This window comes from Oryza sativa, chromosome 2 (assembly GCF_034140825.1).
Source record: "Oryza sativa Japonica Group chromosome 2, ASM3414082v1".
NCBI lineage: Eukaryota > Viridiplantae > Streptophyta > Magnoliopsida > Poales > Poaceae > Oryza > Oryza sativa.
The window spans coordinates 24,946,976-24,970,871 of NC_089036.1; the positions used below are offsets into that span (position 1 = coordinate 24,946,976).

Consider the following 23,896-nt stretch of genomic DNA (forward strand, 5'->3'; position numbering starts at 1 on the left):
GATATACACACACACACACACTCACTCCAAGGTCCAAACTCTAAAAGGATAAGAAACAAAGGGTTAGAAGAAATAATACAAATAGCAAATCCCAAAAATTGAAACAACCCTTAACCTTTTCGACGCCCCTCCATAATCTCTCGAGGCTCCTCCACCTACGCCGATCGGCGGATGGACTCGGAGATGATTTTCAGGTCGATCGACAAAGAGGATCGGCCACCCAGGCGTTAGTAGACTCGATGTCGTAGCCGTAAATTTAACCGCAGCCGCCGAGCAAGCCGGTGCCTGGACTTGTATACGAGATATTCAGATATATATATAAGCTGCGCGTGTGCCGGCGTATCGTCGTCGTCTCGAAACCGAGGGTAAGTAGGATTAGCAGCCTGGACGGACAGCTCGATCGAAACCTAGGGATAATAGGAAACGAACTTGTTCTCTCTCACGTACGAACTCGTGCCCCCAATTTTTGTGGAAACAAATTTGGTAGATACGGGTTGTAATCCCGTGCAGCCTGCCGCAGATCGTCGCGGAGTGGCCGCAGTATCGGTTGGATCTGGATGGTACTCCCGCTCGGCTCCAAGCCTCCAGGCGCGCGACGCCGAGTCTGTAAGCGCGCGGCACTCGATCGGGCTCGGCTCGCGTCGAACCAGAAAGCGTCGAGCGGATGACATCGACGGGCGCAACACCATCAGGGATTCAGGGCCACGTGCATTTTTCATGCCATCAAAAATTCTTGTATACAGGCCCAAATAGATGATAGACTTGGGCTCTGGAATTATATTGTTTATGCATATTCAAGCCCCAACGGAAAAAGGAAAAAGAAAATGAAGCGGAGCTTACAGTACACACATGAAAATTCCTTCAGCCGGGCATTGATAGCATACATGATACATCATGAATAAACCATCACTATCAGAACGTCGAAAACCACCATGCATAAACCATGCATGCGAGAGTAACATCCTGGCCATTAGTAGCATATGCATGGGAAGACATCATACTACAGTAACATCACACATGCATTCATACATGAATGCCATCTATAGTTTGTCAATATCAGAAGACATACTGCTACCGGAGCCCAGCAACATCAGAAGACATCATAGTACCATCACACATGCATACATGAATAGCACATTCTATTAGATTTAGAGCACCATCAAACGTCCAAAACAGTGTCTCGTAGTGTTCTGATTATCTTCCTTTCTGCTACATGTGCCAAACGTGTCGTGGGTTGGAGAAGTCTGATGTTTTTCGCCGGGCCAGCGATAGAAGCCGGGGTGAGTTTATTAAGGTTGGGAAAACAATTGCAATACTGCAGGGTTAACATGGTTGCTGGATGGCAATCTTGGCGCTAAGCCAGATTACTGAAGAAGAGCTAAGGTGGCGCCACGGCCAGCAGATATACACACGGTAATGACCAGTTATATTTAGTCCAGCTCCGGCCAGGCCGGCAGCTCGTTTTTTCCAAACCATCAGGTGATCAAACAAACTGCCAAAGTCCCATTGTGTTCCAGCGAAAGAATGGTGTTTTTCTCCTTTGTGAATTCACCTTCATGTGGAAGAATTTAGTGTTGGCGTCATCATGCTTGATGTGGGTCAGCCGAGAATGCTGACGCATCCGTATCCTTTCCAACGATGCTAGGGCTGATGTAGAAAGTTAATTTCTGCTACATAGCTCATAGCTATGTGTTCAAAAGATTGCAAAGATAATGTGAACGTACTTGTGTCAACCTGAACATTGCTACCTCTACTCAATTCCCAGATCTGCAGAAGGGTGGCACTGTGTAAGAGTTCTGCTCATATTGTAAAATGCAAAAGGGAAAGGGAGTAACATTTTGATCTAACCTTTTAAGCTGACCCCCTCCTCAGCCTTGTTGCACAAGACGAGCAACGGATCTGTTGAAGGAAAAATACTCATTGCCTTCCTTTTCTTCTCAGCAACTAGATTTTCAAATAACTTCTTGTGCTTTGCTTTCAATTCTTCATGTTTATGATAAAGCTTGATTAGAAAACAATAATTAGTTAGTATAATTTAGCCAATACTAGCATATTAAAGGTAAATTCGTAGTTACCTTATCATTTTTTTTGGCATGCTTTTCCTTTCTCATTACGTTGTATAGCTTCATTTTGAATTTGGGAGGATTGTGTACTCAACGACAATAATCCATCAACGGATAATAGCACCTTAACCTCCTTTTTGCCCTCTCTTGGATCCAACTTTAAGTGTGAGGTATGCAAAAACATCACAAGCTTTAGTTAAAATAGGAAGTTCCCCTTCAACAATCTGAACTGCTGTGGACAAAGAGCTCGCTTGGAGTGCAATCTGGGCTGCACATGGTATATTTGAATGATGTTCCAACACGCGATTTATTCCACCCATTACTACAACTCCAACAGAAGCGTGCAAACAACCTGATAAAGCAACAAGTTCACGATCCTTAACAGCAAGTTTACTTCCAGGAAATGCATCCCCCTTGATAAACTCAATGTGTTTTATTGCCAAATTTGGATCTGTTGTCCAGCAATCGTCTGCATAGAATTCCTTGCTTTTGACAAGAGCTTGCTCCTGGAAATCCCATACTTTTGCTGCGATATGAAGAGATCTTAAGATCAATCTGGATGCACTTGCCCAGCCATTGATATGAGTTGCCCCCACATAGCCCAATGGTTGGAGCTGTGCACCAACCCTTGAATTCAAAGATTTCAAAATAAGACGAGATATGTAGCTGTTTTTCAAACTTTCTGCTGAGAAAATGATCAGGGCTGCCATTGCTCTCTTGTGTTTTGCTGAGTAATTGTATCGGTCAAAATGTGCCAAATCCTGGACCATGTTTTTCATTACGCTATATCCCACCTGAAAACGTGACAATTCATTTGGTTCTTTGCCTACAAGGTCACCATAGTTGCTGTTGTGTTGTAGAAGTATTGAGCCTTTAATATACTTCTTTGGCCTTGGTGGCGCATTTTCCTTCACCACATGTTCCTTGCTTGAACTTGCTAATTCATACTTGTCTCTTTGCTTGTTTTTCTTATCCATCTTCTCACGCTTCTGGTCCTCTATAATACCCTCCTCCCTTGTTTTACCTTTCTCATTTATAGAACCCTCCAGCATCTGCATCTCCTCCTTATCGTCAAATTCATAGATTTGGCCATCAGCAGTCCTAAATCCTCTCATCCACATGTTTTTTCCTTCCACTATGGCAGTTACAGTTGAAGCACCATCAGTAAAGGCTACAGCAAAGACTTCAATCCCTTCTGGGGTAATACAGAATTCCTTTCTCTTGGAACCAGTACCCTTCACAATCCTTCTGAACCTGCGCTTAAGTTCTTTGCGGGCTTTATCAATTTTTTGGGTAGATGATCTCAGGATAGCACTGAAGTCATTAGCATGAGTTAACTTCAGGTCTAAAGTAAATAGCAGTTCGGATGGCATGTCATACACTCCAAATGACTGTTCATCACCCATTCTGAATTAGAAACGAGCTGATAGACAAGTTGTGTTGGATATATCACTGCAATCAAAATATCGACAACATTATTAAACACACAGATGTAATCAACTTAGCTTTTTTATACACAGAAAAATAAATCCACCAACAAATTAAATAATTACTCAACTACAATGTAACATCTCAACAATGATATAGCCTAATCCCTCCAGTAATTTTTCCCTTCCTTTTATTTTTTCTGGTTCTTTTGGCTTTTGCTGACCAACATATAAAAGTAATACAATGATTCGCAATCCATTTGCGTATTCCAAATCCCTAGGCAGCCAAATCGCACACATTATATTCTTGAAATATTATACTGACTCAGAATTCATGTACATGCTTAGTAAGCAACAAACTGCAGATAAAGCAATAGTGACACATACTCTTGAATCAAACTAAATATGTACAAACACATACCTTCAGATGCTTGGAGAGGATAGAGGGGGTGATGTGCCTGTACAATGTACTTGAGCTTTCCGTTGGTGTCTGGTCAAAACACTGCACTGTTCAGCTTCTCCTTGTACTGCTGCTTCATCTCAAACAATTTAAACTTGGAATAGTGGAATAGATAATGAAGGTGCATGTGTGATATGCACCCATATATCAATAAATATGTACAAACATCTTGTGATTACTTCGTTTTTAAAGAAACACACAGTACTGCCACTGTACCGACATTTCCTCGCATTTAAGAGATGTCTGAAACATCTACTAACAAAAAAAAATTCTGGACAAATATGAAGAAACTGTGAGGTGTGAGAGAAAAGAAAAGAAAGAACTGGCTAGTATAGTAGTATTAATTGCAGTACCGTCGATAACAACAGATCTTTTTTTTTAAAAAAAAACCTAAGGCGGAACTTTGTTCCACTTTTATATTTAGAAGAAGAGAATTGACCTAGTTTATAAGAAAAACCGGGCCCAAAAACCATACAATAACAACATATCCTAGTTTTCAAGAAATGTACAATTCTGCTATATGCTTATAAGTCTAATTAATGAAGTTTAGAGCCAGCAACAGCAAAGGGGAAAAAATAACAATTAGCGTGTAACTTAGAAATAACATTAGGATCTCCATCAAGAAAAGCAATAGAAATCTTCACAAGAACCGACAATCTTTATCAAAAAAACAAGCGGATTGTTTACCCCTGATTATGTACCCCGTTTCACATCGCAAGAGGTCAATAACTTTCGTTTCGCTTCTTCTATAACCAGTGCCCTAGAAATGGAGCGTACTGGAATTTTTTTGACGCAAGGGTGCCTAAATAATCAACAGCAAAACCGGACGGAAAGATTCCAGTACGCACGAATCGAGTTTATAGCAAGCAGCAACATATCAAGGCAAACGCGTACCTAGGGTTTTCCGCCGTGATGCGTCCCCTGCTGCCAAGACAAACGCGACCGCTGTTTGATTCGTCCCGCCGACGCGGAGGCGGAGGGCTGGGGGCGGGCGCAGTAGGGGAGAGGGCGGCGGCGGCAGAGGCACGCGACGCGGATACGGCTTGACGCCGCAGAAGCTCGCCGATCGCCGGATTCTGAAGGTGCCCTAGGTGGGGAATGCAGGTAGGCTTGAGGTTGAGAACGGAGGCCGACGCCGCCGGCGATCGGCGGCCAAAAACCCCACCCGCCTTTCAACTCTAGGAGAGTCCGCTCGCAGGCAGGAGGGTCCCACTCCTCAGCACGCAACAACGTGCGGGACCAATTATTTGTTGACACGTCAATGTTTAACTTAACGTCTAGTACTAATTAAAGGTTTACTTCTAACCCCCGTGATTAGTCCATTTCTAGCATCAGTACCTCACGGTTTAACTTGATTTAATCAAATATTTTGTCTCAAAGCAAATTACCAATTTTCTAAAATATATTCTTCAGCTATGTCACGTTTTTCGATGTCCACTAATAAATTATGCAAAAAAAACTTTGATTATACTATTGCAAAATCTCTTACTATTTTACTTAAAAAAAGAAATGTTTCCTTCATCCGTCAAAACAAAATAAATAGCCAAAAAAAAAAGTCCGACTCCCTCTCAGAAACGAAAAAAAAAAGTCCGACTCTAAATCCGATTCTCCCCTTAAAAACAGAAAATAAAACACACCACTCCTCTCGGTCTCAGTTTGAGTCCGAGATCCCAGGCACAGTCCTCTCGGTTTCAATCTATACCGTGATATCCCATACATCTTGGTGAAAAAAAATTGATGTGCCGGATTGAAAATATGTTTGCAAAAACGGAACCTACCGGAGGAGAGCATTCCATTTTTATATGATTTTAATTTTTGGGTTTGTACTTTTCTATTTGAGTCCCTGTAATTTTTATATTTACACTTGAGTCCCTATAATCTTGCAATAAGATACTTGAGATCGTTTTTTTAAGAAAAAATAATAAAAGGGAGAGAACAATGACAGACAGGTGCATAAAAAGAAAAAGAAAAAGAAAAAGAAAAACTGCAAAAAAGAGAAACAACAACAATAAAATTTTGTTTCCCCTAAGTGGCGAAAAAAACCGTAGATCCGATTCCTATAAAAGGCAAAAAAAAAAGTGGTGAAAAATAAAGGCTAGATCCGATTACTTTAAAAACGGAAAAATGAAGTCTGATTCCTATAAAGGTGAGAAAATCTGAAAAAACATCTAAAAAATTTCGTCCAATTCCCTAAGAAAGTGGCGAAAAAAAGGGTTCGTAAAAAATAAAAAGCTAGTTCATACAAAATAAAAAATACGCGCGAGAAAAAAATAGAAAGGGCAAAACAAATTCCGATTTCTAATCAGTATATATCTCTTCTCTATCTCTAATCTAATCTAACTATTTAAAAAGAGAAAATACACGAGAAAAATAAAAACAGTTCAAAAAAATGCGTGAGAAAAAAGTCAGAAAAAGCGCAAAAAAATGCTAAAAAGGTTTTCCATCTTCCATAAAAAAACGTGCGAGAAATATTATTTCCATCGTCGGTAATTTTTTTAAAAAAAACATACGAGGAAAAAACTGTAAGAAAAAATGCGCCATTTCTAAAAAATGATTTGAAAAAACACGCAAGAAAAAAACACCGTCTATTAAAAAAACAAATCGCTCCGAAAAACCTGTCAGAAAAAAAAAACGCTAAATTGATGGACGCTTGAGTCGGATAGGATCCATCGATTTTTTGCCATCTACTACACGGCTTTTATTTCGTCATATATTCTTCTGTATTGGAAAAAAGCAAAAAAATGAACATTAAAAAAAAGGAAGCAAAAAACGCGCGAGAAAATAATTGTCAAGAAAAACCGGCAAAAAACACACGAGAAAAGAAAAGCAAAAAAGGGAGAAACATATGGTTTTCGTCGTCGGTAAAAAAAATTAAAAAAGAAAACATGCTAGGAAGAAACTGTTAGAAAGAAATACACTATTTCTGAAAAATGGTTTGAGAAAATCGCACAAGAAAAAAAATACACCGTTTATAAAAAAACAAGCCGCTCATTAAAATATAAACATTATCATTGACATGATTATGCATGAAAAATGTATATTATCATTAGAATTTATTTACCCGTTGTAACGCACGGGTATTTTTGCTAGTTTATCAAAAGTTTAAAATGCTACTACAAGCTTCCAATCAGCTAGAAATACATACTCCCTCTGTCTCACAATGAAGCACCTCCTAACATTCCAATGTAAAATTAAAGGAGGATAAAAGACCAAAATACCCTTTATTGATAATAAATTAGTATTGGTGGGTAGGTGGCAAGGGGTATTAAGAAATAAAATTTTTCGATTTGCGAACCGAGAGTAGATAAGAAAATAGAAGTTGATTTATTTTGGGACAAAGTTTGAATTACAGAAGTTGATTTATTTTGAGACGAAGCGAGTACACATTTGTTTCTGGCGTAAAATGACATAAACAGTGTACAAAAAAAGGGGAGAAATTCATCAGTTGTAACTTGCAAAGACATATCATCGTTGACAGGCAGGAACAAAATCCAGCACAGCTTCTCCCACGAGCTCCTCCCAGACTCCACCCTCAATTTGCTCGGTAATGTCAACCAACTGCGTCCTCATCGTTTTCACCCAGCCTGTTCCTTCAACCTCCTGCTTCACAACTCTCTCTATCATGATCCCAGCATTATCTCTCCTGCTCACCACGAACATCCGTGCCCCGTAAATCCAATCTTTCAGGATGCTCCAGACTTCTATCCCCAATGCAGGAGAGGAGGCGTCCATCCATGTTCTTGAGTGTGCTTTGCTCCATGGGAATGTACTTAGCAAGGTGTTCTCGCCGATCTCAACAAGAGCAACATTGACACAATCGAAAAGAAGCCTTTGGTATGAACTTTGCTCCCGAAGCTCCAAGACTTTGTTGAACAGAATCGGATCAAGAGGACAGTCAGGTAAATGCCAGCCAGTGAAAAGCATACTCGACTGCGCATCGTCTAATCCAGCAGACGACATTATATTTTGCACAAGAACATGGCATTCCGATTCATCGTCATCTACATCAGGGAGAAAAGAAGACTGCCCTCGGGTGCCAGGTAATGCTGATTCTGAAGTGGTGTCGTCCCATGATAAGGAACAAGCAACAGCCTCAATTGCTGAAGATCTTGAGACAGCTTCTGAAGAAAGTTAAGCAGAAATGTCAGTATATAAACTAACCAATCTGAGACTTGAAGAACTCTAGGCTGGAAACTAGACTTACTAGCATTTTTTGATGTAGTGCTTGCAGATGATTCAGGTTCATTACAACTGCTATCTTCAGAGGGTGCATCAAGAACTGACGTAGGGCTGGGTTGGTCGCGTGTACTATTTAGGACCTCATTCAGTCCTAGTTTATTCAGGTTTCCACTTCGACAATCCAATGATGCAGGTACATCAGTTAAAGCAGTTGTTCCCTGTAATAAAATTTCTCATCAAATTCTCTGTGGCCGAACAAATGCATTGAACAAATATTTCTTACAAATGGAAGAAAGGATGTCATAGCTCAAGAATAAATGTGCCCATATCAATTACCCAGCTATATGAAAAGAACATAAGATTTGGCTTGCAAGATAGATGAGATGAAGTGCCTACCTCTGAAGTGCTGGTTGATTGCACAGCACAAATATCAAGTATGTCCTCACAAATGGTGGATTTTTCATTACCATCCAAATCATGGTTGGCATCTTGTTGACTATCACCGCCACAGTCTTCAGTATTCCCTGAAGACAAATCAGATGTATGATTGGCAGATATCTGCCTTGTTGTTCTTTTACTTCTTGGAAAGAAGAAATCTGAAACTCTACCCCTGAAAAATGATTTTTCTTTATTTGATGCGACAATATGTTTTGTTCTTTCATGGCCCTGATGATTTGAAGTTTTCACATTTGCCACCATGTTATTAAGCGTGGATGGAATCAGAGGAACAGATGTTGATCTTGGCAACCCCATAGGTCTCTCACCATTTTTTTCATCTTTCCTACAAGCAGTTGCATATTTAGCTTGAGTAGGTAGTTCATTTTCTCTGTCATAACAGCGACTGGTAGAAACAGAAGGTAACTCATTGATGAAATTATCATTCTTCACATCCTGAAGGGAGAGCATCTCTCCTAAGGTGCATGTGCTCCTTGGCAATTCTACTTGCTCTTGACTGATCTCATCACAAGTTACAGTTGCCCATCGCTCTGAAAGCCGTTGCTTGGCTTCCTTAGTAACTGATGACTCAGCAAAGTGGGAGATCTTGCTAAAAGACGATCCCAGATAGGGATTTCCATGTTTTTTGGTATAATGCCATGTTCGCTTTGACACAGGACTACATCCCCCTGAGTCACTGAAGCTGTCACCTTCATCTTCAATATAGTCAATATCAGAATCACTGTTCTGATCAATTTCTGAATCACCTAATGAACTTTCATCTCCTCCATATCCATTTGAGTATGAGGAAGATAAAAAAGATTCATCTCCTTGATGACAGCCATCTTGCTGGTTATGAATGATACCAGGCTCTACTTTTGTAGATCGTAGGGTTGCCCCATTGCCATCCAATGCTACCCTGAAATCACTGGGGTTAATTGATAGAAATGGAGTTGTCCTGGGGGTTAGCTTTGCATTTGTTAAACTCGGCTTCCCTGGAGTAGGCCTCAGGAGTACTATTCTACTTGGCAAGGAGGGATTTTCTTCCTTAAAATTAGAACTCTGATGGAACTCTCTCATTGCTGCTCCATTTTGCTCTTGAATTTGCTCAGTTCCAGTTTGTCTTGTGCCATCACTCTCAAAAGAACCAAGTGGCTTTAGTACCGTAATCCGTTTTTTCTGAGGTGGTGCTAGATTGGTGTGAGACCCTACCAACTGTCTTGAGAAAATTGAGTTAGGTTCTTCAAGAAATTTCAGAAACAAATCTTTGTTTGAACTTACAACCCTAAGAGCTTCTTGTAAGTCCTTTGAATGAAGCGGCTTCTCTGCCATGCCTAAGCATTTTTTCTCCATGACACTTCCTCGCAAAATATCCACTCTGTTACTTGTGTTCCCAGAAGACCCTCCTTTCTGCGAAATTTTGTCCTGAAAATAGCTCATCCGTGTTTGTGCTTCAGATACTTCATACACATCATTATATTGAACTGCTTCCTGACAAAATGGGTGGATATCTTGTGTCGTTGACTTTATGAGACGATGCTGCTCTTGTTGCTTTAAGTCTTTGTTTAGTGCTTTTAACTGGTTACATGATTGACTTTTCCTGAAACCACTTTTGGCCTGGTGTAAAACTGGTCCATTAGCAGGTAGATCCTCCTCAAGGCCCATTAATCGGGCAACGACACCTGGTGGCTTTCTCTTTAATTCCACTTCTTTAGTCATCTCTTTTGCTAATAACACTTTTAATGAAGTTGCATTTGATTTTCTACGTGAAGAACCATCACAAGGTGCCTGCAGAGAAACCCATATTAATAATAAAAAAAAGACAAGAATCATCACAGGAATGAAAAAAAATACTAGCTGGATCAGCATAGTTTAATGGCATAAGCATATTGCACTACATATAGTTTTACACTTCATTTTCATGTGCCTTTTATTCTCAAAATTATTTCTACCACATTTCATATCAAAATAAAATTGTCACATAGGAGTAGAGGAGCCTAAGTTAACCACACAGAAGAAAGGTATGCCACAGGATGCTCACAGGTTTTCTGTCCGCATGAAATTTGTCAGAGTCAGTGGCTTTCTCCAAATATGAATAGATCTGTTGGACAGGACAACCTGAAAGGATTAAAATTTAAAATTATGTATGTTCTGCAAATAGCACAAACCTTAGAGATATACCCGAAAAAACTAAAGATCCACAAAAGCAAAATGAAGCGAGAAATAAAAAGGAATAGCAAAACTGCCAAAACATCTCATTATCTTGGAAGAGCGTAAGAATAATACAATGTTGTGTAATCCCCCCCCCCCCCCCCCCCAAATAGAGAAAAATGGCCTTTGATAGAGCAATACTGCAAAGTATTGGCCCAATGGCCCTAGCTAATATTTCCAGATGCATAGCATATCCAATTTCCCACACATAACATAGAACTAACTAGATGTAGAACACATTCAAGAAGTGCCAAATTTCTGTTTCAAAAAAGAGAAAATGAAGAAGAATAAGTACTGAAGGGCATAATAATTTGATATAATGGCAAGAAATATTGAAATTTATGGAAAACCCTCAAATCCCTCTAATAAAATACCCACATAAATATACATACCATCTCCTTGAGTTTGACCCATAGCTGGCTTTGCTCCAGACATCCCTCAACAAATTGATTGCCTTCTGGCAATAGGTAGCTGCAACTCAATCTTCTGGAGTATGGAATCCTGAAAATAGTGACATCCCATGAACCATGTGTGATTTTAATTTTCCACAAACTAAAGCCAAGTGACCTAACTTAATTACAGGAACCATTTCAGATACTAGTGGGTAGTGGCTGGCATTGATGAGCACGGTGAATATATCTGAAAAGCTCTCAGAATTTAAAGCACTTAGGGTTTGTACTTAGGGGACATGATTCTGAGATATTGCTGTAGCAAGATGCCCTCTTTCCACAAAATTTCAAGAGACACATGCTTAAAAGCTGGAATTCTGCAGGCACTTGTAAGGCAGATTGGTGAAAGAGGTAGCACAGTTCATGGTCTGTTCTTGTATAAAATCACAAGAAATGAGAAATGGCGAGCAGAACGATAAGATTCGACGGGGACATGGCAGCACTTGGCAACATAGAAAAGAATAAGGCGGGAGAAAAAAGGACAGGATAAAAGCATATGAGCAGAAACAATTACAAAAAAATATGGACCCATGGCACTAACAAGATCGTACATACTTCCAAAAGGAATCTTGCAGCAAAAACATAATCTCTGAAAGACTGTATTTTCTGTCAGAAATAAAAATCAGTTATGAGAGGTAGGAAGGCGTATTTTACCATGTCTTTAGATCAGACAAATGTGAAAACACGAAACAGAACAGAAACCGAGCAAGTACAAAATACCCAGGATTTCTACTCTACGTACAGGCGACAGAGGAATCTCTGTAGACATCGTTCCAAAGGCTTCAGAATTTATCAGGAAAATTCGTCAGAATTTCGAATCTTGACAGTGGAAGAGAATTAGGGGGAGGGGGGGAGGAAAAAAAGACTGTAAAAAGTAAAGGAGGAGATGTACTCCACGTAGAATAGAAAACAACAATGGGTGAAACTACCGAGATGTTTAGGTTTATACATGTCCAAATGAGCACTGCAACCGAGACAATTCCTCAGGTCTGTAGTCTTTCGCAGGTTAAAAAACACCAAAATCTAAGCTTGGCTTGCTGAGTGTAACTAGATTCCACTGTTACAAAAAGAAGTGCACAACACTGAAGTAATTACAAAAACCAGAACACGACATTACAACCAGAGGGTACAGGAAAGCATCCAAAGAATCTTGCAGATAAGAGAGACTTCGAGGTCTGGTGATCTGCGCTGTTTTTGTTCTATTCCTCACTGGAAATTTACGAATTTCATGAAGAGTTTGGAAATTTGATCAAACAGGTGTGATGTTTATGCCAAACCGACGAATGTTCATCATGACTAGACCTTGTATAACAGCTGGCATTCCATTTTATTTATGGTGCATTTTCTTGACTGACACAAGTTATCCCCAAATCGTATGTCGGACACCCCTAGAAAAATTGCATTTGCCACTTCCCAGATGACAATCAAATCAAATGTAGCACACATTGAGTTTCCAGTATTGATATCACAAACCGAATACGGGAGAAAAAAAAAATGCACAGCCCAAACAATGCCTAATCCTGCATACCAAAGCTCCACCAAATGAAACAGAATGCTGGCATTTTCCATCCAGCACAACCCAAATCCAACCAGGCACATCACATCACATCCCATCCCATGGGAATCCCGGCACAAGAAAGGCCCGAAGTTAAGTGAGCCTGTGATCCAGAGAGAGAGAGAGAATCGCTAGTATGCACACCTGGGGTGATGCGGCAGCGGAGCATTCTTGGCCGCCGCCGGCGGCCGGGGAGGGGAGGGAGCAGCTTGGCTTGCGCGGCGGAGGCGGCGGCGGCGGTGGGTTTTGGGAGGGGGTAAGCAACGGAGCGGAGGAGACAGTGAAGCAGAGTGGAGTAGAGTGGAGAGTGTGGGACTAGTGGGATATGCGGAAAAAGCCTTTGCGAGCCGTTTGTTTGCCGTTCTTTTCTTCGCGGGGGCGGGGCGTTCGCTTGTTTGTTGCTTGTGCAGCTGTGCTTCTGGCCCGTGGCGCGTCGTGGGCTGCGTACGTGCGCGCGCGCGCCATGGATCGCCTTAACTAACAAAAACCAGAAGTTGGTGGTCACTGGGATTGGATCGAAGGATATTCTCGTGCGTTCTTACTGGGATTGGATCGAAGGATATTCTCGTGCGTTCTTTTTCCTTCATTTTTTGTGTGAAGACTTTTTATTACTCCCTCCATCTACTTTCGATCTACTTTCGAATGTCATATTTATCTTGACACATAAATCAAAGATAAGTAATTCTATTTATCATCCATTTAAACATGCTACTAGTTATTTCTCGTAAACAAGCGATTCATTAATATTTACATTTCTCGATGCCATGTAGCCAATCTTGTGTGGAAAAATGGAGAGTCACGCATCAAATCCGAAAAAGTCATTAAGAGAATAGGTTGTTGGATTGAAATATGTCTATCAAAAATAAATTTTTCAGATTTGGAAATATGCATATCAAAAATAGATTAAGGGAGTAGCTGCTATGTCATTCTCTTTTTATTAACTGCTATGTCATTCTTTTTGTGAAACATTAACTAGACTACTACTCTCTCCGTCCTATAATATAAGGGATTTTGGTATGTATTACACTGTTTGATCACTCGTCTTATTCAAAAAATTTGTGCAAATATAAAAAAAATGAAAAGTTGTGCTTAAAGTATTTTGGATAATAAAGTAAATCAAAATAAATAAATAATAATCCTAAAATTTTTTTAAAGAAGATGAATAGTCAAACAGTGTAAGCAAAATGTTAAAATCCCTTGTATTAGAGAACGAATGGAGTATGTTCTTAAGTACATGTGTTTCCAAATTAAGGTGATTTTTTTTCTTAAAAGACATGATCCATTAGTCTCAATAAATGTGTGATATAGTACCAGTGATGAAACCAACAACATTTTTATCAGGACTACGTAGAAAAGCCTAAGCAACCGTCCACTGGATGGAGATGTCGCTCTATAACGTATCGTTATTTTTATTTAAACACGGTACATATGCTTATATATACATGCGCACTCCCTTCTATAAATATTAGTATCTACTCGTATATTATATCGCTTATAAATTTTTTGAAAATGTACCAGTATTTTCTAAAATTTATGAAGTTATCACATACAACTCACTATTGACAATTATGTTATCTATCACAAACAAAAGAGATAATCATAAATATAAATATAAGGACCATATCAAATGCAGGACTGAAATTAGCGCCAATGGAAGAGAAATTACACAACACGACATAATTAGTGGCATGAGAGTAATTGTAAGAAACTGTCGGTGTATAAAAGTTCGGCGACGGTGCATACGCTAGAAAGGAAAGCACAGCATTCGCTCGAGGGAGAAAAAAAAAAGTAAAGCCAAGGCGTTCGTGCATTAGCCTTTTCTACAACAACAGTATCAATATAATAAAAACTTTGTACTACAAGTGCTATTTACAAACAGAACTAATTTGTCCTTACTTTAAGCAAAGGGAATAAACAGACGAGCAAAACGTAACCGCGCGCCATTCTTCCCACAAGAAGATCAACCAGACAACCACCACACGGCCACAAGCCCACAAGCCCACCCCACCCCACGCCTCGGCGGCTCGGCGCTCACGAGTCACACGACCCGCGAACACCTCTGCCACCTATCCGTTTCCATCCAGTTAGGCACCGTCCCTTAACATTTGTCGCTGCGCACGCCGCGCCACGCCACGGTCCAACACACGACGCCACCTGCTGCCCGCGCAACAGATGCCCCCCGCCCCCGGCCCCCCTCTCCGCGCAGGCGCGGCTAGGCGGCTAGCTATAGCGGCGCATGCCCCGCGCGCGCGCACAGTGGATCAAACAGTACGCGCACAGTGCACGCAGCGCCCGTCATCCACAGCCACACCGTCCGCACCGCGCGCCCCGCTCACTCGGCCGCTAAACCCAAAACCCTCCCCACCAACCGCCACCGCCACGGCTACCACCAGCAGCAGTAGCAGGCGCGGCAGAGCAGAGGAAGGCATATCCGCGCGCGCGAATGTTGCCTCCCGCTACGCGACGTCGCGCCGGGCCGGACGATGAGACGGAGCAGAGCAGCGCGAGTGCGCGACGCGAGCCATGACCAACGGCAGGCGACGCCGCTTCCACTGTCGCGGCATCTGCGTGCATCAGCGATGCCCGGCCGGCTGCCCGCCGGTCACATGGCTATAAGCATCGAATCGTAGCGTAGCCTCTTCTCTTTTTTTTTCTTTTTCTCTGCGCGCGGCAGGGCAGGGCAGAGGCAGGCGCTTTCCCGGCTGGCTGGACCCGTGCCTTTCGGGAATTAATGAGGAGGGGTCAAGATCAAATCGCGAGTTTTTTTAAAATACCGCTGCCTACCTGTAGGCTGCGGACCGTGCACCAGTGCATGTCAGATACGTACGTACGTATTCAGGTCCAGCCGAGCCAGAGCCAGCCAGCCATATGCACAGCGCCACAGGATTTTATTCCGAACAAATTGTATGAGAACATGTACATGACGCGTCAGCCCAAGCCAGTGTCAGGACTCAGGACGAGCTGGGACGAGTAGGCGGGCGCGAACATGAAAACGGCTGTTTGTTCCGTTGTGCAGCAGGCGACGTAGAGGGAGAGGGAATAATCGTATGATCGTCGTTGCGAAATCGTGCGATGCAGCGGGGGAGAAGAGAAGGCGGTTTATGTGTACAACAGTGGCGCGTGTTAGGATAGTGGACAAACGATCACCAGGGGAAAAAAAAAAACTAGCACCCGTGACACCTGAAGATGCCGGCGATCGATGCTGATGGTGATGGGACGCGCGGAACCGAAGCTAGCTAGTCCACCGCTGCCATGATGACGATGGGGGAGGAGAACATTGATGTGCAGCTTGATGGTGAGCTACCACAAGTTCTATATAGTTCAATGTTATGGCAGTAAGATGGAAACGTGTTGTGTTTTTTTCGTGTCATACACTGGTGCGGTTACTTGTTTAGGTTCTCGATTGAATGAATCTACCAAGCATGCCAAGCAGGCAAGGTACATCCGTACGCATCAGGAAATAAAGGCCATTTCCTAATCACTTTGTCAATTTTTTTGGCATAAACCTTTACATAAACCAAGTGAATGATTATTTTTTGGCATTGCCAATTGTTTTGGCTTGGGTAAGTTTGGGTCTGTTTGGGGAAGCTTTTAGATTCTGAGAAGCAGCTGTTTGGTAGCCAGCTTCTGAGAATCTGGAAGAGCTCTGAAACCCAGCTTCTTAGTTTATTTTTCAGAATCTGTAACTACAGATTCTTAGAAGCTGTGGACTGTTTGGGGTAGCTTCTAGTAGAAGCAGCTTTTTGGGAAAAGCTATAGTTGGGACAAGCTCCCCCAAACAGGGCCTTTGGCACAAACCAACCAAGTCCAAAATTCCATGCAAAGAGCATGAAAGTCCAAAGAATATGTTTGGTTTGCTATCAGGGTTTACGATTCCGACGAAATCCAATCGGATTAAGCGAAATTTCGACGTTCCGACGAGGCTTGAAAGTAGAAACTGTTTGAGATTTCGAGAAGTTTTATCCAAATTCAAATATAAATTGATAAAAAAGAAAAAATCAAATAAAATCTTATAAATACTATGATATTCATAGAACCTATTGGGATATAATTTTTTTAAAAAAATGATGTATTGTGTGTATTTACTGAAATTTTCATCATGAAAAAAAAAGAATTTCAGGAAATTACCTCTATTACAAATTACTGATCAAAATTTCGATGATTTCGGTTAGAATTTCGCCAAAACCAACCGGTTTTTGAGAACTTGTCGGCAACTTAGGGAATTTGTATTTAAATTTTGGTTTATGAAATTTGTTCGGAATTTACCGGTTTTCCACCGGATTTCGCGAAATTTCGAATTCCGCCAGTGCCCGAAACGGAAGAGCATGTAGGAATTGTAAACCCTGTTTGCTATCTTCTTGGGAGCATTCAATTGACCATTTTTGACATTTCTAACAACATGTTCATAGTCATAAAACAAAAGCAGCATGTTCATTGGATTTTATTATACATTTATACCACGTACCAACTCCAAAATAAGAACTTCAATGCGCCTTCACTGAGGCAAGGTGCACGCACGGCAGTTATTGCAAGATCATTCTGTCATGAGCATGTCAATTATTGCAACATCGTTTTGTCACGTAGGGAGGCCACCGGAGAGATAAAATTAACTAGCATTGGGATCGAAGGCAATCAATTGCTGGACCTGTTTTTTTTATGGCCAGGAGCACCATTCCATCGATCTCCCTGCCCAACTCGGCAACTCTACGGCAATTCGCAGTACAGTTGCAGGGTCAGGGAAGCATATGAGGCTACATGAATCTACACATTTTTTTTCCTCTCCGATTTAGCGTCCAGTTTGGGAGTAAAAACGATATGAGTAGTGGAGCTTCTGCGGTAACCGCTACAGGTCAGTTGATTCCATGGGTGAAAACTGGAAAGGTAAAAACTTGTCCCACCACGTTGCCAGTTGCATTTCATGTTGTCCCACTAGTTATGATCAGTTTCACTATAAGTTTACTATATCGGCAATATTTCTTTCTTGGAGCTGAGATTGATTCTTGGGTTGTTATCTCACTCTATCCTTTGTTATCTTTAGTGCTAGTTCAAAATTCCTTCTCTCCCTTTTTTTTTCCTGAATGAACGTAATAGCTCAAGTACCAAGCATCTTGACAACTCCTTGCATGTAAAAAGCATCTCAAGAAACTATCGATTCACCAAGAAGCTTGTGTGATATGAACGATTGAACGGTACCTTGGAGGCGTTTGTACCATACTAATGTCAGACGATAACTCTGGAGTGCTGGTAAAAAGTTCAGTCTGGTCGCCCAAATACTTCCAAGGAAAGCAGGAATTGAGCTGTGCGGCCTTGTGCAGAGAATATGTAGCCTTTTACTGTGGCCCGATACTGTTTAGCATAGTTCTTGATCCCGTTGGAATTTCTTGAAAGAAAACATCACATGTCGGGGGGTAAAAAGCTTCAGTCAAAAAAGCTTGGAAAATTGACCTCAGGCAGGCAGAGCTCGGGGATTTACCTTTGAGCTTTTGACCCTTCGGCTGAAGATTTACAATTCAATATTTGTATCTTACAACCATTGCTAGCAACAAGTAAAACAGATGTACATCTATACTTTCGATTTTAAGAAGGATAAATTTTGGATTGTGCTTTTTTCTTGGAAACAGAGTATCAAAAGAATCGGTGTCAAAAAAAGAATATCAAAAGAATCAACATGCTCAAACCACTAGAACATTAGCCTAAAAGAACATATGCAGCATGCACAACTCTGAGCTTTTACCCAACAATATAGGATTGAAAAACATCAGCCTTCCACCCCCCCCCCCCCCCCCCGGGTCCCGGCGCTCTCATCTCAGCCACAAATACTCTTATGACAATAATACAGCAACGCATCAGCATCATCAGCTTAAGCAATTTGAGGTTTTAAATCCAGATATTTCTCTATAGAAGTGTTGCAAAAATAATTAGCCTTCATCCCCTGTAGCTGGACAAGGCAAGCCTCTCTAAAATCAGGTGAACATCTGTGAATATCTCATAACATCATCTACATACACTTCTGTACCCTCAACATTCATCGAAGTACCATCTGCTAACAGAATAAACCTGGACCAAAAAAAAAAAACAATAGAACAAGGTATACATCGGACTGGACTACCACCTTAGGCCATCAAGACGCACAGAAGCCTCCCTGATGCCATCCATAGCAGAGCACAAACCAAATAATGGAAGATCAGAAGTGCACAAGTCATTTGGGTTTCCTTCAGCTAACATGAAGCTGCAGTGATCTTCCAAATCATTGTAAGTATTTTCCTCTGACATGAAGCCAAGTACAGCTCCAAAATCATCATCATGAGATTGGAGATGATGCACTGATGACCACAATTCTGTGGAAGAGTCACACAAGCCTTTTCCATCTTGCTTACAAGGATGATCTGTGTATGGCGATAGAGAGTTCAAACAAGCACCGTTTGCATCCATGAACAAAGTACTACTGCTGTCCTTTGGAGGCATATATCTGAGATGATGTTGATGATCCAGAGTTCCAGATATGTAGTTTGAAAAGCTTGTATAAGTGAATTTCGCAGGTAACTGATCCAATTCCTGTATAGGCCCAATATCAGAATTATCAAAAATCTCTGCCTCCTTCGAATATTTCTCCTCCAGTCCAGCCAAAGAAGTTTCATGCAACCTCTTTGAGCCCAATTGAAAAGGATGCTCTGAAGTTGAAAATATGGAATTCAGACAACTCATGCTTGCATTCGACACAATATCGTTGCTCTCACTTGCAGCTAAGTTGGAGATATAGCTAAAATCACTGTGATTGAGAATTCCATTTCTAGTGTCCAAAAAGCTTGAAGCAGAACATTTTGCATATAACTGATCAAAGCTAGATAGAAGTCCAGTGTCAAAATTAACTAATTCTGACCCATGTTGGTCTTGCCTTTCCAGTCCAACTGAACTAGAAGTAAATTGCTCTAGAAGTTCAGCACCATAATTATGAGAGAATCTTGCCTCCTTTTGGCCTTGCCTATCCAATCCAACTGGAGGAAAACATTGTTCCAAGGGGTTACAAGGGTCAGGTCGCCGGTAAGTGTTTGATATTTCATATGGTACCACATGTGTCTCCTCAATCTGACAGGGGGTGAAAAATCTATTTGGAATGGATCCAGAGAATCCTTGTGACAACATAGGCACCCATCCATGATAAGTGCATGGCCTTGTTTCAACATTACAGTTCAACTCAGTAGCTGAAGCCAGTTTGCCTTCGGAGTGTGGTTGGACATCCTCTAGCAACAAATTAGAAACCTGGTTGTGAGCAGTGTCTCTTTTCCAACCAGAATTTGGAAGACCCACAGTGTGCACCCATGGTAATGCCATGCTCTCACGTGCTTCATTGCCCCTGTGAGGTAAATCAATTTTCCAATCAAGAGAACCTGAAGGGCCCTGATTGTATCCCCATGGCAAAGCCATGAATTGACGGGATTCCTGGGTTGCATAAGAGGATGACTCTTTTTCTGTTCTCAGTTTAGTTCGCAAATCAAAGTCACTAATCCTGTAATCAAGCATATTTTCAAAATGGCATCCGGTGCCAGTAGGAGTATGGCCACAGACCTTCATCATTCTCATGGACTCCTTACGGTGCTACATTACAGCAAAAAAAAAAAATCAAATCAAATCATGGAACTTGTAAATAATAGACAAACATTTTTGAGTGGGTGATAGTGCATTACATAGGTTCAGCAAAGGATACCTTTTTTATCATGCTGTTGGCGCCTAGCCTTTGCAGGATGTCAGCAAAAAATTCTGATCTGAGAAATTTATGTCATCAGGCCAACCATTATCGGACAACATGAAAATATAAAGTAAAGGAGTTCTTCAATATGTAATGTCAACCTTCTCTGCAAAAACTCAGAACTTTCCATTGACATAGTTTTTGCAGCTAGCTTTAATAATTTTCCTCTCTTTTCTGAAAAGATCCGTCCACTCCAAGGTTCTATGTCTATCATCAAAAGTGAAAAGAATATGAGCTTAGCACATTAGATAAATATAGCAGACGTAAATTGCTGTGAGAACACTTCTAATCATATGTATCTCGCAATACTAATTTATGCATGGTGAATCAGTAACATGTTCTTGTATCAGCCAACGGTTGCAGACCAAATATCAGCAACCAACACACTTCAGAAAAGATGTGTCGTAGGCAGCATGAGGAAAACAAACATAAATAATACAAAGAGCCTAGGATTACTGCCTTGCCTGATAGTAATTTCTGTTATTTTCATTCAAAGAGTATATGTATATAAGAAAAACCTCAACTACCATGGGCGCCATTATTTATGATGGAATGATAACCCTACAAAATAGTGCATTTCTAAAACAAGTTAACATCCATACACAGGAAATGTCTATATATCATAGTGACAATTTCCGGCAACAGCAGTATAGTAGTCAGTCACTATGCTATGTATTTCTTATTGAAAGATGAAAATGTCTCACCAGTGTTTCTTGAAATTCCTACGGCTTCAAACGAAACCTGAGTTATGGGTGTGTGAACATGAACAGTCAAGTAATCATGTGGGTTCAACTGAGGTGTATCATTATTGCCATGTTCTGCAGAGAAGACAATTAATAGTTAGAAGAGTCTAAAACTGCATCATTCATGGCTAAAGGAGATCAGAGAAAACGAATTCAACCAGAATGGGAAGCTTTCGCATTGACTTGCTCATGGTAGATTTCTTCATTCTTACAAGGTGTAGCGGGGGTCTCCTCAGAAGAGAAAGTGCTCTTCTGGGCAGGGAGCTTTCTGCCTGGCATTACATTATGCGATTCTACAAGGCACAGAAAAATCACATAAGATACATATGAATGATCTGTTTCAAGTCATTTAGTAAGAGCGCCAAAGAGAACAGGAGTATAGTACACCCTATGGAAATGTATACAGAGTTACAAACCCATCTGTTTTTCTTCGTTTTGTTTGGAGAAAGAATGAGGTCTACAGCCTGACTGCTCCCACAATTTCTTAAAGAATTTGTATTCAGTAGTTTTCGCATCACAACCTGCATGGAGAATGATTGTGAAATAGAATAAAGACATAGAAACACAAAGAAAACCATGTAAATGTAAATTAAAATCACTATCGTAAGGAACAACAAGCAAATGGCCTCAACAATTTAACAGCAATATTTACAGAGTGGTGCTTCCATGCTTCATCCCTCTGATGGCATTGCAGAAAATACTAAAAGAACTTCAAAGGGATATGTAGCATTCATCCACCATTGATTCATGCTTGGAAATTGCGCAACTCACCACACCTCAAAGAAAGATCTGTTTGGTTATTACAACTGGGAATATGGATGAGAAAATAAGGACCCTGTAACATTGAGAAGACTACAATGGCATGGAGCCCACAATATATTTTGAAAGACAAACCAATCCCCCTGCAAGCCGAAGCACGCAACATGAAGATACGGAAATGGGTAGCCTTCTGATAGAATTTTCATACGTCATGAAACCTAAAGGGGATTATCAAAATCCAGACTGTTAAGAAAGGAATTACAGTGAGGCCAGGGCCATATGGAAATGTACCTTGGGGTCTTTTGCCTGTGTTAGCATCCTGTCTCACGCATATCTGATGACTGCTGGCTTCACTAGCAAATCGAACCCTTTTCCTTGGCCTCCCACCTGTCATTAGATACTCAACTATTTAATCAAATTAGAAATGCGGACTAATTTTCTGGAGAAAATCTCATTGAATAAAGGTTGCAATAACCAACATGATAGTACTTAGGGATAAATTAGCTGGAAATTAACAAAGACTACAAGAGGACTATAAGCAAAGGCACCCCAAAAAAAATGCTTATTAGAAACTTATAGAGAAATCAAAGCTCATCAATTCCGAAACAGTATAGCTAATAACAAATAAATATTTTTCTTGAAAGGGCAGATTAATTTTTTTTAAAAAAACTTAAAAGTGGAGATCAGCGGCTCACGATCTTAAACCAACACCAAATCGTACCAAATTGCCAATGAAATGATCCCAAATCTACACATAAAAGCCATGAACGCCTCTCTTTTGTATTCAGCAAGAGGCAAGGAATCGCATTGCGAGTTGTTTAGAATTGAACCGCGGATTAATTGAACTCGGCGACTTCATTCACGAACCCCCAATCCCACGCAATCCCAACTCAACCAGCCCAGAAACTAGAAACTTCTACCTCGATCCACGAACCTAGCTCGCATCATGCACCGGCAATAAAAAGATCCCTAAAGCCAAGAAAGAAAGAAACAAGAAGCGCCACCGATGGAGCTGGGCGATACCTGGGGAGGAGGGCTCTGGAAGGGGCCTCGGCACCGCTGGGGCCTGGAAGGACGGGCCACGCGGGGGCCGTGGGGGCTTCATAGAAGAGGAGCCGGAAGGGACACTTTTAGGGTTCCGACGCCGGAGGCGATCCATCGCCACCGCCTCCGCCGCCGCCTCGGTCGGTGCGCGCCAAAACCCGAGGAAAAGCCTTCGCCCTTTGGCAATTTTCTCGTTTGGTCCTCGCGTTAGTATCAGCCTTACGGATTCGTCCACGAGCCTTATTAAAAAAACGTCGATCGCATCTCAGCCGTCCGATCAGACGTGCACGGTCCAGGGACGACGACCGGAGACAGAATTAGCTTGTCCGGTGCCAGGGCCCAGGGATTTCACAACGTCAAAACGAAATCATCATTATTATTTGAGTAAATTTCACAAAACTGCACGTTTTATGATCAAGTTGCAAAAAACCACACACACTTTGATACTTGGCACTTAAGTATATATATTTTTTAGTAAATAAATGGATTCACCTGTGAGATGACGTGGTTGTTACACCTAGGACGAGAATATGGCATCCTATTAATTTTGTGCGATGGCTGGTAATAGGATGCCATGTCCTCATCATAAGTGGAACAGCCACGCCATATCACAGGTGAATCAATTCATTGATAGTGTGGTTTTGTAAAACTACACTACCAAAATATATGTACTTAAACGCTAAGTGTCAGTGTGTGGTTTTCTGTAACTTGGATAAAAAAAACGTGTAGTTTTGTAAAATTTACTCTTATTATTTTTTAAGAAAACAGTACAGGTATGATTGGGAATTTTTTATATTCATATAGTATATTTAATGACAACTTCA

The 23,896-nt window shown here is 41.1% G+C and overlaps 3 protein-coding genes across 5 annotated transcripts; all 3 read right to left on the reverse strand.

Annotated features, from left to right (window-relative positions):
• Positions 1–1,405: 1,405 nt before the first annotated feature.
• LOC107277588 (uncharacterized) lies at positions 1,406–4,020 on the reverse strand. The gene is made up of 4 exons (XM_026023032.2): positions 3,912–4,020; positions 2,076–3,515; positions 1,849–2,002; positions 1,406–1,767 (listed from the first exon to the last, which is right to left on the reverse strand). The coding sequence occupies exon 2, from the start codon at positions 3,467–3,469 to the stop codon at positions 2,189–2,191; it is 1,281 nt and encodes a 426-aa protein (XP_025878817.1). The 5' UTR covers positions 3,470–3,515; positions 3,912–4,020; the 3' UTR covers positions 1,406–1,767; positions 1,849–2,002; positions 2,076–2,188.
• Positions 4,021–7,251: 3,231 nt separating this feature from the next.
• Positions 7,252–13,081, reverse strand: LOC4329989 (uncharacterized). Of its 2 annotated transcripts, none has more exons than XM_015768265.3 (6): positions 12,924–13,081; positions 11,168–11,276; positions 10,606–10,682; positions 8,526–10,352; positions 8,155–8,347; positions 7,252–8,071 (listed from the first exon to the last, which is right to left on the reverse strand). In XM_015768265.3, exons 2-6 carry the CDS (start codon positions 11,208–11,210, stop codon positions 7,416–7,418), a joined length of 2,796 nt encoding a protein of 931 aa, XP_015623751.1. In that variant the 5' UTR covers positions 11,211–11,276; positions 12,924–13,081; the 3' UTR covers positions 7,252–7,415. The 2 variants fall into 2 exon arrangements, with proteins under 2 accessions (XP_015623751.1, XP_015623752.1); XM_015768266.3 differs by lacking the exon at positions 12,924–13,081 and adding an exon at positions 11,455–11,519.
• A 5,553-nt stretch (positions 13,082–18,634) lies between these two features.
• LOC4329990 (uncharacterized) lies at positions 18,635–23,256 on the reverse strand. 2 transcript variants are annotated; one of them, XM_015768371.3, is made up of 9 exons: positions 23,052–23,256; positions 22,320–22,415; positions 21,922–22,246; positions 21,686–21,790; positions 21,428–21,562; positions 21,231–21,344; positions 20,628–20,733; positions 20,485–20,542; positions 18,635–20,375 (listed from the first exon to the last, which is right to left on the reverse strand). In XM_015768371.3, the coding sequence occupies exons 3-9, from the start codon at positions 21,935–21,937 to the stop codon at positions 18,885–18,887; spliced, it is 2,025 nt and encodes a 674-aa protein (XP_015623857.1). In that variant the 5' UTR covers positions 21,938–22,246; positions 22,320–22,415; positions 23,052–23,256; the 3' UTR covers positions 18,635–18,884. The 2 variants fall into 2 exon arrangements, with proteins under 2 accessions (XP_015623857.1, XP_015623854.1); XM_015768368.3 differs by lacking the exon at positions 21,922–22,246.
• Positions 23,257–23,896: the final 640 nt, after the last annotated feature.

Bases quoted from the DNA above. Each gene is read 5' to 3' on its own strand.
- LOC107277588 (XM_026023032.2), bottom strand. From the start codon at position 3,469: ATGGGTGATGAACAGTCATTTGGAGTGTATGACATGCCATCCGAACTG.
- LOC4329989 (XM_015768265.3), bottom strand. From the start codon at position 11,210: ATGTCTGGAGCAAAGCCAGCTATGGGTCAAACTCAAGGAGATG. The intron at 10,683-11,167 runs GTATGTATATTT...TAATCCTTTCAG, and splicing joins GGGTCAAACTCAAGGAGATG to GTTGTCCTGTCCAACAGATC. The intron at 8,072-8,154 runs GTAAGTCTAGTT...AACTTTCTTCAG, and splicing joins CACTACATCAAAAAATGCTA to AAGCTGTCTCAAGATCTTCA.
- LOC4329990 (XM_015768368.3), bottom strand. From the start codon at position 23,187: ATGGATCGCCTCCGGCGTCGGAACCCTAAAAGTGTCCCTTCCGGCTCC. The intron at 21,345-21,427 runs GTTGAATTCGTT...TCTTCTCTGCAG, and splicing joins TGCGAAAGCTTCCCATTCTG to AACATGGCAATAATGATACA. The intron at 20,734-21,230 runs GTGAGACATTTT...TTTTGATGATAG, and splicing joins AGGAATTTCAAGAAACACTG to ACATAGAACCTTGGAGTGGA.